The sequence below is a fragment of the Columba livia genome, chromosome 2 (genome assembly GCF_036013475.1).
Source record: "Columba livia isolate bColLiv1 breed racing homer chromosome 2, bColLiv1.pat.W.v2, whole genome shotgun sequence".
Classification (NCBI taxonomy): Eukaryota; Metazoa; Chordata; class Aves; order Columbiformes; family Columbidae; genus Columba; species Columba livia.
Genome location: NC_088603.1, coordinates 23,919,007 through 23,933,409, shown reverse-complemented (window position 1 = coordinate 23,933,409; position 14,403 = coordinate 23,919,007). Strand labels below are relative to the sequence as shown.

The 14,403-nt window shown below is 43.4% G+C and overlaps 1 protein-coding gene and 1 long non-coding RNA gene across 4 annotated transcripts in view; one reads left to right on the top strand and one right to left on the bottom strand.

Annotated features, from left to right (window-relative positions):
* ZNF804B (zinc finger protein 804B) overlaps positions 1–9,425 on the bottom strand; it is a 237,888-nt gene extending 228,463 nt beyond the window's left edge. The window contains exon 1 of one of the 2 annotated variants that reach the window (XM_021290928.2): positions 9,291–9,425. In XM_021290928.2, coding sequence (XP_021146603.2) covers positions 9,291–9,398 — 108 coding nt within the window. In that variant the 5' untranslated portion in view covers positions 9,399–9,425. Of the gene's footprint in view, positions 1–9,245 lie in introns of both variants that reach the window. The other variant, XM_065051003.1, reaches the window with a different exon arrangement.
* LOC135578430 (uncharacterized) lies at positions 9,251–11,805 on the top strand. 2 transcript variants are annotated; one of them, XR_010470007.1, is made up of 2 exons: positions 9,251–9,386; positions 9,774–11,805. It is a non-coding gene; the product is annotated as an uncharacterized LOC135578430 (long non-coding RNA). The 2 variants fall into 2 exon arrangements; XR_010470006.1 differs by lacking the exon at positions 9,251–9,386 and adding an exon at positions 9,544–9,683.
* The last annotated feature ends 2,598 nt before the right edge of the window (positions 11,806–14,403 follow it).

Below are 14,403 nucleotides of genomic sequence, written 5' to 3'. Positions count from 1 at the left end.
GAACCCTTATTTCAATGTCATTTTTATTTTATAGGATACAAATATGTCTCCATCAAAGAGCATGTATCTGTGATTTTTCTATTGATTACTAGTAACCACAAAAATTTATCACTCACTCACGAAAAAATAACTTTTTTAAAGTGCTTTTTATTTTGTGAGTAAATCCCTGGCTCAAACATTGTTGAGCCTTCATTACGTTGCCTCTTTGCCACACTGAATAGCCAAGGATTTATTTATCATTCCAATCAAAATTTGATTAGGCTCACTAAGCTATTTTTTCACATAGGTTTTGTCATCCTTAAAGTGAAGTAAGCGTTTATGGAAACACTGAATATGGGAAATGCTAATGTCCGTTCATATAGATACATACAACATAATAACCTTGGACTTCTGTCAAGGAAGAGCAGTCGTTCAGCTTTATAAGGACTGCAGTTAAGCATTCAGACAGCTACGAGAAGCTACAGAGGTATTCAGTGACATTTACGGAATGAGTATTTATTATTTAGCATGTACAAACTACTTGCATACACATCATATTGTGAGCTTTTGTCTTTTGCTGTATGGGGACCTACAGGACTGTGCCTTTTAATCTCCTTTTCTAAACAGGTTCTCTATAGTTATGTGGCAGTTTCTGACCTGGTGTTCATCGGATCAGGCAGCCGATTCCTGCGTTGAGGTGATGGGTACGTCTCCCGGCTGCAGTTTGGCACAGACCTGTGGCTATGCAGGCTGTGGTTATCCTGGATATTCTGCTCCTACACAGTTAATGACTTCCAGCACAGTGGAGCAGTCAGAGCAGCATCTGGAAGCAAGCAGTGCCTTTCTCACACTGAGAAATCCTGATTGTTTTCCAGTCCACTGATTGCCCATCTTAGCCAGTATTTCAACCACAATATTCACCAAGCAACTGAGGTGACGATGACTGCAAATTCTTTTCCTGTCAACCTGTAATGCATCACCAGAAGTTTCTTGTAATCACAGACAAGGGCTCAAGAACAGGCTCAAAATATCAAGATTTGAACTCAGTTTTCCAGTATCTAACATAGGGTAGCATGAATAAACACCTTTTGCTCCTATTTAGACTACCCTCCCTAAAAAAAACAGTGGTCAGATCTTTTCACATCTCACAGCAAGTCATACTTCCACTGAAGATGTAATGATTAGCACAGAAAAATGAATATTGGTATAGACAAATAATTTGTACTGACCACTGCTGAAACTCACAAAAAACTACTAGAATTAGAATTATAAAATTCTAAATATGAAAACTTTTATTTGAAACTAAAAAAAACATGGAACAGCTGAATAACTATAAGAGTTTGCATTTCTAGCAGACCTTCTACTGAATATTTTGCCATCAAAGGGTGTATTTTAGGAAGTTCTGTGCTAATGCTTTCCAATCTAGTTTCACAAGCCTTCCTAACATGTTCAGTCTAAGTTGGAAATGCAGGCTGCAGATTTACAGACGATCACAACTGAGAATTTTCTCAACCACATCAAATACATCTCTCCAGTTCAGTCTGAGCAGAATATAGATAGAATATTTCTGTTGATACAAATGCACTAAATCTGTTTTGGAACATGTTTCAGGGAAAACATCAATTGAAAAATTGATATCAACTAGAGTTGATTAATGTATGAATTGTTTCAGAGCTGCACACAATCTGCAAGCAATAGTTCTATTTCTCTACTTGAAACAGCTTGCCAATTATCATTATGCATAACTGTGAAACTGGGACAAAATTTTGATGATGATGTTTACATCTTATCCAGTATGCACATAAATTTATTTTAGTATTAAAAAAAAAAAAAAAGGGAAAAAAAAAAAAAGCAAGCTGTCATTAAAGTGTCTTACGACTGGGTACAGAACAATACATTCTGAGCAGTGAACAGCATTTTCAGGCATGTCTACATACTCCGTGACAAATCTTGTTACACATGCGCAGTAGCTGATTGTACAAGACAAACAGTGATACGTGCCCACAGAAAATACAGAAATGCAGGAGTGAACTATGGATATCTAGCTCTAATATTACAGTAGCTGCCCTGGTATCACCTATACAGATTAACATCATAAAGCAAGCTATTTTAATATCGTTCACTCAGAGTTTTGAAGGTTCAAAGGTTAACAGCACAGCTGGTTGAATCTTGAAAAAACAGTGTTTGCAACTGTTGATGTGAATGTGTTGATGTGAATGCATATTATAATCTCTTTTAAAGGATCTTCTTATTGCTATTCAGAAATGTTTGCATGCAAGGACTTCTGTATGCACATATGTTTGCAAAATTTCGGTTTCTCCCCAGTAAAAACCACTTAATTCCTTGGAGGAACAAACTGGATTTTAATGGCACTGCCTGTTAGGTTGGGGATTCCAGATCCTGCAGGTCCATGTAGGCATCTGTACTTCTCTTTGACATTGACTTGACCCTGAAATAAACTTAATTTGACCTGTAAAAAAAATTGTCCCTCATCCACAATTTTTTTTTAAACTTTCACAGTAAGATCCTAAATCTTGAGCTCTAAGAGAAGGATTTTCTTTTCTGTGTGATGTAACAAATGCAATGCACTTTCTTCCAGAGCGAAGACCTTGAGGGCATCATGGAAGATATGTCCATACAAGAAGCCAGGCTTATACAGGCGAATAGACACATAAGGCAGCAAAACTAAATCTCTGACAATATCCTACAGCGGTATTTTACAATAATGGTATTTCAGCAGGCAGATCAAAACAATTCAATTGTTGGGTTTTTTTTCTCAGAAAAGTCAACATTTTCCCCAGGAGAACATTTTGCCACAGTCTTCTTAATACACTCCACAGATTTCCTAATACAAGTGAGAAAAATTACATTTGTAGGTAATGATGACTTAATAATCAGTTGAGGTGTAATAAAAAGATTTAATAAAGTTTATTGATGTTAAATGAAAAAAAAAAAAAAAATCCCTAAGGCTTGTAGCTGTAGGATATATGGTCCATCAAGGAAACCCAAGTAGGAAAAAATACCTACACTCTGGCCAGTCTTTAAAAGCTTTGTTTTCTTTCTCCATTTAGCAAACTTTTGCAGGGGGCTCTTACAAACCCTTTCTGGCAGGGAATCAGTAGATTCTGAGATTCTTTTGACATAGTTTTTATGCAAGGAATCTAATCTGAAATGAAAGTATTTGCATGAACAAAGTTATCCATTTAGTCACCAAAAGGTCAAAACAAAACGTTCATTTAGCCAGAGGAAGGAGCTGGAGCAGCCGCCCCAGCGCAGGCCGGTGAGTGCTTCCCATGGGCAGCAGGTGTGGGCAGGAGTCCAGGGCAGGGACAGGCAGAGGAACAGCCATCGGTGCTTCCAGCCTGCTCAACAGCTCAACCCACTCTCTGAAGGAGCACCTGTTTCACAAACACTAGGTCTCTACATCCGTTTTCAAACTTGTACACAACGCAGAATTAAAAAAAAACACCCTAAACTGCTACGCTCTGGGTGAGTAAAATGCGTGCAAACTGAAAGTGACAATGCAAATGGATGTAGCAGCAATAACTCTGGATGTAATCGACAAACAAGCATTGTCACATGCAAAATAAGAGAGAAATCGATCTGCTTTTAAGAACGCTATTGAGGGACCAATAAAAATATTAAAATGCTGGAAAGGCACTGTCAAACATAAAGCACCTGTTTAACATTACTGCTAATTGTGGGTGAAGGAAATGGCCCCAGCAGAAATTGGTTGAAGATGATTAAATTTAATTGCAATGAATGCTATATACAAAGAGCTACCCACTGACTGAATTAGAAACAAACTATGCTCAAAAGAGGTACATTAGACAAAACCAGGTTTAATACAAAGCACGAACAGCAATGATACACGTGGCTTGAAACACATTCATATTTTCTGAAAGTTCTTTCCATCTCTCACATGTTGCAGAAATGCACAGAAAGAACAAGAGGAACCACAAATAAGGTCACCATAAGGTTGAGTGTGGACTGCATGGACATTCCTATTCTCCAGCATGGCAGAGGCATTAGAATTGGTAGGAAACACACTCAGCCCACTCAGAGACATGAAGCACCCAGAATCAGTGAGATTAGGAGCAGTTCGGCAGGAGTGCCTTCCCTTTGTTTGTGTGAGGTAGGTGCCTGGGTAAGCCAGCTCCAGGCTTTCAGCAGAGCGTGCGGGATTCCCCCTGGCAGGTGGCCACTTCTGCTGGAAGCAGCTGCCAGAGACTTTTGGCACGGAAGGGTGGAAGTACCACTTTCTCTTTTCTTTCCTATTTCTCCCTCTTCTTCTTTCTACATTATTTTATTAGCACAGTTGGGTTTTTTCCCCTCTTCTTGCATAGAAACTACCCAAAACAGATTTTTTTATTGGAGCTGATGATTCATTATTAGTCCCTTTATGCTATATTTCTTAACTGAAATTTTACTTCCCATGCATTTTTTTTTTGGTAATGCCTAGAGCACACCCTTCCTCACTGCTTTCAGTGCTGGTGAGGGTGCAGCCACAGAGCAGAGGTGTGACTTGCTTATGATCAGAAACTCACCCAGATATATGGTGGACCCTCCTTTTAATATGCAGCTACCTACACCACATTTCACATGATACACGTTCATCATGTCTAGCCTTTGAATTGGTTTCTCACAACTGTGCTTGACACACATCTCTCGTCTACGGGTGGCAAACACAAAAGTGACATTCTGTGTGGCAGACTCTGTTGTGCTAGCATTTCCCCATTAAGCTCAGGCAGATGGAGAGAGCTGCTTGTGCCATGGTCCTTCTGTTTTCTATTTCTGGTCCCTAAGTCCCCAAACACGCTCAAATTTCCTAGAGAGTTTCCAAGTGTCCAATGTTGTTATCTGCCATAGAAAGTAACAAGGTGCTACTCAGTCCTGGTTACACTTGCTTTAGTGCTGGAACAGCATGTTTGTGGCTCAATATCAACTAAACAGTCAGTATTTCCAAGTACCTGCGTTGTACTTATTTAGAACTAGTGGAACCTCTGGACATGGAGTGAGAGCTGTGCTTTTTAAAAGGTAACTCTGTGTAACGGAGAAGCATTTCCCACACTCCACACCTCAAAGAAGTTAGGTAAGCACTAAGTGCAATGGAGCAGCTGCTTGACAGCCTTATTAGAAAACAGCTTAGAGAAGTATGTGAAAAATACTGTATTCAGCTGAAGCTGCAGGGAACAAGGGAAGAAAAATAATTAGCCAAGTCAGAAATTGGCTAAGGCACTGGGTCTTCTGAGTCTTCAGTTTCATTTAAATGACAAAGGGAACTTTAAACAACAAGTAGTAAACGAGACTCTGTTTATATCTCACCTTAAAAAGCCACGAGCAGAACAGTGCACCCTAATAACATCTTTGGCTCAGAAACTATTCAGAAGCAAGGGGGCCATCTGCTGAATTCCCAGTACCATTTTCTGCTTTATCCTGAAAGACTTTATTTGTAAGTTTCACAGTCAAGTCTTTTACAGCGCCAGCTTTGCTAGGCCTGTGAGGTGTGGCAGTAAACCTCTGAGCATGTTTAGCTGCAGGTGAATATTACAACATATCTATCATGACTGTAAAAACTAAAAGCAGCAAACTGATCAATATAATCTGTTCAAGACTCAAAAATCCAGTAGACAATATCATCAGTTTGAAGTATATATCTCTGTATCACAATGCATTTCATTAATCAGAAAGTTTCAGAGACAGAAAGCTATGTTCATGAACATATAATAACTTTCTAGATAAAATTTAAAAACTTAAACACAGAATTGGGTCTCTAAAATAAGAAGTTTCCTTCTTCAGCTAACTGTCCTTTATCCATAGCCATGTTGGCACTGCGCTTAAACTCAGCATTCCTGTTCCCATGCAAGTCTATTACAACACCATTGATACATGATTCATTGGCAATTGCTTCTAATTCCACTCTTTCTGAATTCATTACCAGTAACTTCACATCCCAGCATCAGAGCATTCACAGCTAGTCCCTCTTGCAAAATGTGAAAGTGGGCAAAGGACAGGTAGAATTTTAAAAAGGTTTTCAGACAATGTCACCACACAGCCACATGCACAAATTAAGTGCACATCTTTGTAGTACTCCGTATCTTGTTCTTCTTGGTATTGTTACAGCTAAAGGTCTCTCCACACACCAGGAGGAAGGACCAGAATTGTTTCTGACACAGTAAGCAAAGTATGCTAAGTAAATACCACAGAAACATCCAGACTGAAAAAATCCTTATTCATAAAGCCATGAAATTTGATAAAGGTATTTAAAATATTCACCACTGTTCTCATTTCTTAAAGCATAGCCTTAAGTCTACTGACATTTCATGGTCTGTTAATACAGACCACTTTAAATACAGAAAGGTACATGTTATCCATTAAAGACTATGTAGACTCATGCATAAGATAGCTCATAGTGTACCAATATAGGATTGTTTAGTGGTACAAATTATAAAATCAAATCTTCAGCTCTGCTTCCAAGTTCAGCATTTTAAAAATTACTGCAAGACATAACCTGTATCTTTCAAAGTTATAATCAGGTGGTATTAAATAAGAGCACAAGCACAGCACAGAGAATACAAATAAATGCTACTTGCATAAGACTTCCTTCTTAAGTATAAGAAGTCGTCCCAAGTTTAACTCATAGCTTGCTGCAAATACAAATAGATGAAGGGTTTGTTTGCATTGTGTGGGTTTTTTTAATGCCTAAACCATTTTTACTACCTCAGTCAATACTAAATCTCAACATGCATGACTTCTGCATTCATAACGCAAAAATGTATCAAGGTGGTGTTGTTTGCTGTTCACTATTCCCAGCTTCATACACACTCATGAGCAAGAAGAATATGGTCTGGAAAGTTACAAATTTGTAGGAACATGCAGATTATTCTAGAGAATCACTGCTTTCAATATTTAGTGGCAAACCAATATCTACTTTGCCAACTAAGCATCTCTTATTTTTCTTCTAAAATCTGGCCTCCATATGAAGATATGAAACCAGCATATACGAAACAGTAGTAAGTGCTAAACATAAAACACACAGAAGTAAAAGAGTTCTAGACCTAAAAGTAAACAGCATTAATAAAAGACTGATTTGTCAGGTACCTTTATTCCCATGAGCTGCCCATCACTCCCTCTCCACAGGACATAGCGTATCACCTCAAAAGCCTGACTAGTTTCAAAGAGCAGCCATTAAAAAAAAGCAAAAGGAAATGAAGGGGGGAAAAAAAAGTGTGTGAGGAAGTAAAAGTTTTCCCTCAAGAACTGAGAATGAAAGCTTAAGATTGCTAAAATTCAGTCCTTTCTATAGAAATAGTTCCAAATCATGTAAAGCATCCCAACATCCCAACTTGTCATATGAATCTCAAAAACAAGAGGTTTTATCTTAGTGAAAAGCAATTCAAAGTGTTCTTCCTACTTGTTGTAAACTCTGGACAGCTCACAAAAAAGAATGTTTCTTTATAGTGAAAGAGACCTTGAGGTTATTTTCAGCTTTCATTTTTTTTTTCCTTTTTCCACTAAACCTTAGACAATTGGCTTCAGACTGAGTCTTCAATTTAAAGCAAAATCCTTAAAAAAGAGAAAAGAATACACCTTTAAGCAATAAGAAACATCAATACAATTATTTGTTGGTCTTTTTCTCTGATATTTGCACTTAAACAAAAATTACTCCCAGATGGTTAAAAATGATGATTTGTTAATGGAGTCAGACAATTACATTTATTTTGTTAAGTATTTAGACTGAGAGGACTGGTGTGCATGCTCAGTAGGCAGCTAGAAAGAAAGAGAAAGTTGGAAAGTGAATTATTTGGAACATGGCACAATTGGAAAGCAATATCTTATGATACTTATGATACTCCTCAACTTGGACATCAGTTGTTAAAGTTCTATTAAATACAAAGTATTTACAATCAAGCTTCTTCCCAATTTAGATCTTTGAGGTCTATACCTTTTTACCCCTATGATTTTGTAAAGAAAACTCAGTAAGTTCTCCTGCATTTCAGGAGCTTACACACACAAGGGTGGATCAGCTCCATGGGTCAGAGAACATAAACACAGCTCAGCCAACGTCTGACTGATGATGCCTATGGTGCAGTTGCATTATATTGCACACAAAAGATACAGCAGTACAAGGGAGGAACCTGTAGGTGCTGTATCAGAGTGTTGGCCTACGACACGGAAGGGATTTAAAAAGTGTAATGAAATATTTGTCACTTTCCATCTTTGAAAGTCAAGAAACCGAAAGCAGAGACTTCATCATCACAAGAAGTTTCTGAAAGGTGTTTGACGTGCAGGTTTGTTATGGGGCACAGTGTGGCCCTGCCGAAGCCAGAGGGAGTCCCACCATGGCGGGGATCAAGGCGACCCTGGTACCTCCGCAAGTCCAGTAAGGAGGATGGCAGGTCCGTACCCTCAGTATTTCATATCTTGAGATCTGGCACATTGCCAGGGAAAGTTCATTTACGATACTACTACCACTATCATAGGTGGAGGAGAGGCTATAGCACTCCGACGCCGCCCGGAAACCCTCCGCACGGCGGGTTCCCAGGCACCCCACTGCCCCCCGCCCCGGCGGCGGCTCCCCCGAGCACCCCGCTGCCCTCCGCCCCGGCAGCGGTGAGGCGGCGACCCGCTCGCCTCTACGAAACTCCTTTAGCGACTCACAGAGACCGTCTACGGTAGCTCGACGGGTCTCTGGTCTCCGCGGGACCTCCCCAAACTTCACGCGTGTTCTGCCTAGATGTCGGTCTCGACAGGTAGTTCACAACACGCCGCAGCCAAACGCGCAAGTTCCTTTTTTTGAAGCCGTAAACAGAAGGTAGATCGCTCCCTCTCCTCCGCAGCGTCAAAACCTTGGACAAGGTACTAAACCGCGACACCTGGAGCCGACACGGCGCCTTCCCCTCTAGAAGCCTCCAACTTTCTCGCAAAGCGTCAGAAATTAACCTTTCCGTCCTCAAGAGCCCAAGACGCGGTCCACGGAGAACCGCAACTGAAAAGCAGCCCTTCTGACCCACCGCGATGCGCCAGTCCCGTTCCCCCAGCCCGGTACCCTCGGCCCCCACTCAGGCGGCCACCAGCGGAGAAACTTTTCCGAGGCGCCCGAGGAGGCAGCGCCCACGCCGGCCGCCCCGCGGAGCGGGACCGAGCCGGCTCCCACGTACCGAGCGCCCGGCGGGCCAACGCCGCCCCCAGCGGGCCGCGCCGGCTGCCCCGCTGCGTGGGCACCCACGGCCCCGCGAGCACCCACCCGGCCGCACCGCTCCTACCGTGCGGGGGGCAAGTGAGGGAGGGAGCGAGGAGGTGGCAGTTACCGGCGAGCGAGCGCCCTTCTTGCAGAGCGGTCCCCTGAAGACGCCTTTGATGCCGCGATAGTGCCCGTTGCTGAGATGCCGGGAGCTGATGACCAGGTAGCACGCCATGCGGGCCCCCCGGGCGGGCGAGCGGGGGGAGCGTCCCGGCCCCGCGGGCGGCGGGGGGGAAGGCAGGCCGACTCCTCCTCGGCGGCGGCGGCGGTGCTAATCCCGCCGGAGCACAAGCCCGCATGAAGGAGCAGGCGGAACCGCAGCAGCGATCTCCCCGCTCCCGTCTCATCCAGCGCCCGGGTTAGCGCTGCCAGCAGCAGGATGCACTGAAGGCGGCAGCAGCGGCGGCAGCCAGAGCACATCTGAGGGAGCGCGGAGGCCAGTCCGCATGCTGCTCCGCGGGTATGAGACGAGCCCGGGAAGAAGAAGGGCAGAGCGCAACTTGAACAGTCCGCCTCTGCTACGGCCCCTTCTCTCCCTCCTCTTCCTCAGACCAGGGTACCGGCAGCCGACATCCGGAGGGGAGTTTCTCCTCGGCAGCTCGAGCCGCGGCTGCTCCCCATGGCTCTTCCCTCCGCCGGGCTGGGCGCTGGATGGAGCCGGCCACCGCGAAGAGCCCTCGCCGCCCCAGTCCTCCCGTGCCGCCGCTGCAGTCGGCGCCGCGCCTCGCCTCACCTCCGCCGGCGGGGGGGGAGGCGGTGCGTGGTGCGAGGGGGGGCGGAGGAGGGGTAGGGCCGGAGCGGGGGAGACAGCCGGCACGGGGGGGGCGGTGGCGGGTGGGAGGACGTTGCCCTTCGGCGCTCTGGGGAGGGGAGCGGGCAGCGGACCGGCGGCCCCGGGCGGAGCAGGCCGGGGAAGGGGGGAAGGCGGCGGGGCGCGTTAGGACGCCCTCCTCGTCCTCTTCGCCCAACTTTCCTGCCGTCGGTGGTGAGGAGGTAACGTCCCTTCTCCGCCTGCCTCTGGCTGCGCTTCCATCTGTCCCCCGCATGCCCTCACGTCTCCTCGCCCTCCCTTTTGCTGTCCCGCAGGCTGTCCCTCGGCAGGGGCTGCGGCCGTTCCCCGCCCTGAGGGGTGCGGAGCGGGGCAGGGAACACCCTCCCGCGGCCACTCCGGGGATGTGAGCGGGCACCGTCCCCCGCAGCCAGCCGCGGTGCCGGGTTAACGAGGAACATCACTGCCCCTGTTCCCGCCGCTGGCTGGGAGCGCAAATTCGCTCGGAACCGGGGCGAGGGAGACGAGTGCTACGCGGAGGTGGCCAGACTGCCTGGACAGCCCCCAGCTTGTGACTGTGCTTGTCTCGATTGCCCCCATGAAAGCTCGTGGATTTAGGTGTGCGGTGTCGTATACTACCTAAATGATTTACATAGAATCGCACGTATGAAATTCTTCCACCACTAAATAGTAGAAACAGATTGCTCCTTTCCCCTTCTGGAAGAGACTGGAGCGATGTGCCTCGGACCCACCTGTGCCCACTCAGCATCTCTTCAGCTGGTCACAAGTACTGTCTCTTCTCTGCTGCTTACTAAGTCGATAAAAAGAAATCAATAAATCACACAGCGTTAGTAGCCACCTGCAAATCTTTCATATCTTCGAAGTAGATTACTTTAAACTGTGGATAAGAATTGTTTCAGATTTTTCATTCAATCTTGTAAAAGCCTAGGTTTTCACATATTTAGTGAGTGAAACTGGTAAGTCACGGTCATTCTGATTTTAGCCTCTCAAGAGCTATCTTTCTATGAACGTAACATAAATAAAAATAAAACCTCACACAAGCCACCGAATTGTACAGATAAAAAGGTCATGATAAATCCAATGTCTTTTTTTTTTTTTTTCCTATATGTACAAAATGGAGTTACACAGTCTTGGTATACAATGTTTCACGTACAATATAAAATTAGATAAAAATGGTCAAATCTATTATTCTGTATTTTATGAATAAATATATAACGTTATAAAGAAACCCAAAATGTATTTGAACTTGGAATAAAGAAAGCTGCAGGGAATGTATTAAGAACATCCATACATGAATGATGATACAGTGTTTCTCAATGTAAAAAAACCTGAGGGCTGGGTGTCAAATTAAGCCGGTAGATTCCAGGTGCAAAGTAAATAAAAGGACTTGACTCTTTGTGTAATGCGTGGTTGAGATGTTGGACTCCTTTGTCAAATGGTGCTGTGGATCATAGATTAAGTAGTCCCATCAATCAGTATGGATCAGGCTTCGGGGCTTGGGAACAATACGGTGTCTGCAATAGACCTGTGGAGGACATTTCTGAAGTAAGAATTTGCATTGGAAAGTGAATTTTGAGGAGCTATGCTACCATACTGAATAAAGTTATCCACTGTAACTTGGTGGGGAAAATGAGCTTTTCTGATTATTTCCTCCCACAAGTCGTAGTTGTCTGAGTGTTTTGAAATTTATTCTTGTTGGCATATCATTTATAGATTTTGTTAACTACAAGTTCTTTCTGAAATTACACCTCTGTAATCCCATTAAAGCTAAAAGTACTACCTTCAGCTTGAATTTTGGTATGCATCTTGACTTTCTGACTCTGAACTGAATATGCTGTTCTGAAAATAAAGACAAACACCTTTTCTCTCTGGCAATGCAATGAACTTTCCAAAGCTTTGCTTCTCTATGATGCAGCTGTTGTTTCTCAGAAAAGAAAGAGAATTTGTGTCTCGTCTCAATGATTTGCAGAGACATCTTGGTTCCCTCTCTGTTCTGAAGAGCCACAGAGCTGTGGATGTTCTATTACAAGGTGAGGGAGAGGGTACAGAAGACCCACACCACATGTGTGCAATGAAGATGTGTGTTCATGCATTGCAGCTCTGTGGAAAGATTGGCCAGTCCATGTCACCTGCAGAGAAGCTTCAACACAAGCTGAAACTATGCAAAGAGCTTCACTGCAGACTATGGGACAGTACTTTCATCCTTAAACTTGTAGGATCTTCCACAGTTCATTCCCTAAGATTGTGTGAAAGGGAAATTATTTGCCCCAGAGTAGACAGCACAGGACTCACTTTATCCTGCTGGGAAGGATGATGTGCTCAATTGACCCTGCTGTGAAAAGTAGAAGTCATTTTAGTCTCACTTCACTTTGCAAACTTGGGGGAATAGTTACTATGACCACCAATCTAATTTATAAACAATCTGTAGGACTTAAGCCTGAGAAAATGAGACTAAGAGTTGTCAAATGGAATGATTAGATATTAATTATAGCACTATCTGAACATTCGCCCGAGTCTCCAGAGGTGTTGCACCTTCGCTTTCATCACAGGTCATGTAGAAATATGAGCCTTAACTATTAGTAGTTTCACCTGGGTCCAATCCTTCACTGCCTTAGATCACATAAAGTAATTTTCAGCTGAGCACAGTGCATGTAAAATACTACCTTTCAGAACATTATGCTTTCTTTGCAGAAAGGGTTAGTGACTTTTCAAGATGCAAGGAAGTGGAGAAGCAGGTCAGCTGTCACTAAGAGATGTTAAAATAATGAAATGTTCTCCAGTTCATCTATCCTCTCAGTTTGCACAGTTTTTATCATTAATAAAGATTACTTAGCATTTATTGCCCCCCCAAAATGTCTGTAAGCATTTTCTAATTATTCTTTGTAGGGATTGTCCTCATTGCACAATGTAGTGTCAAATTGAAATAACCAGCCTGGCTCTAAGGCTGCTAGTTCTGACATAAATATATTCTGAAAATCAGGCAGCAGAGAACCATATTAATGCAGTCGCATTACTTCTAATGGCTGAGCTAATTCTTATGCTTCTTTGTGGCATTACAGTACAGTGTAGACATACACTTAAAACCTTGTCTACATAGTGAATTTTATTCAAATTGCAGTTCAAATATTGCTCCTAATATGAGTTCCATCTGCACACATAGTCCATTATACCAATATTCTCTGCTGTATATGTAAAAACTACAGTTAGCATGATCTGCCAGCTACTAACATCACCGTTCTTCAGTGTGGATACAGGCTAGAACCGTTCAAGGGCCTCAGTCCTAAAACGTTTTCCACAATTCCCTTACTGTGCTTAGAAAGAACAAAGACATCTTTCCCCATGCCTCCAGACATGAGAAAGTTCAAAGAGTGTAAAGAATCTTCTGGCACTACACCTCTATGAATTTTACTTTAGCAATCAAACAAGAACAGAGGGTGTGTAGACACACAGCTTGAATACTGTTTCACAGTCTGGTTATTCTTACTTGAGCTAGTTTAACATGAGATGTTTTCCAACGCAGAAGAACCCAAGTAAACCCTACAGTAAGAACACACCCTAATACTAATGTGATTTTTACAAGCGGTCTTCCTCATGGTACTGAGTGAGTACGATCAGAATCTTGGCAAGACAGTTCAGGTATAAAATACACACATTGAGGTTCCTGACCTATAACAGCAATCCCTGCCTTGACGCTGCTTTACGGTTGTCATGGATGCATGCCAAACCAGACCAGACAGATAACAAACTCAAAGCAAACTTTATTCTAACAAATAAAAAGCTCAGCAGAAAACTAAACTAGGAACAAGATCTATCAAAATCACTCAGCTCTCCAACATTATAAATCACAGGTTCAGAATACCAGTTAGGAACGAATTGCTACACAAACAACACACAGGACACAGGGAATTCCCAAAGCTCTGGAATGATGATTCAAACCATGCCCTGACTCAGTCACAAAGAGGATTCTCAAGGGTAACCCAGATGATACAATCACTCACCAAGAGTGCGAGGGTCCTCAAGGACAGTCTAGAAGACACAGTCTCCTAATGCAAGGGGAGAGACCCTGACCGCAACCAGCTGCTCTGAGGGGACCAGCTCAAAACAGCGTCTCTGGTGGCCTCCATTTATAAACTTACGTGGAAATCCAATCTGTGGTCATACATAGTCAGTGGTTTTGAAATTTCTCTCAGGTGTTTAATTGGCCAATTGGTCCTGTTGGCCAACCTGGAGGCCTTGCCTTTCCCATCTCCCAGTTGAGGGAGTCACTGTGTGGGGTCCAGCACTTGGCAGAGGGGAATGTGTATGTTTCACAACAGTGTATGTTATCCTCAGACATAATAGAGATTTTAAAGTTATAAATCAAGTCCTGGCAATACATGCAGATCTTTGG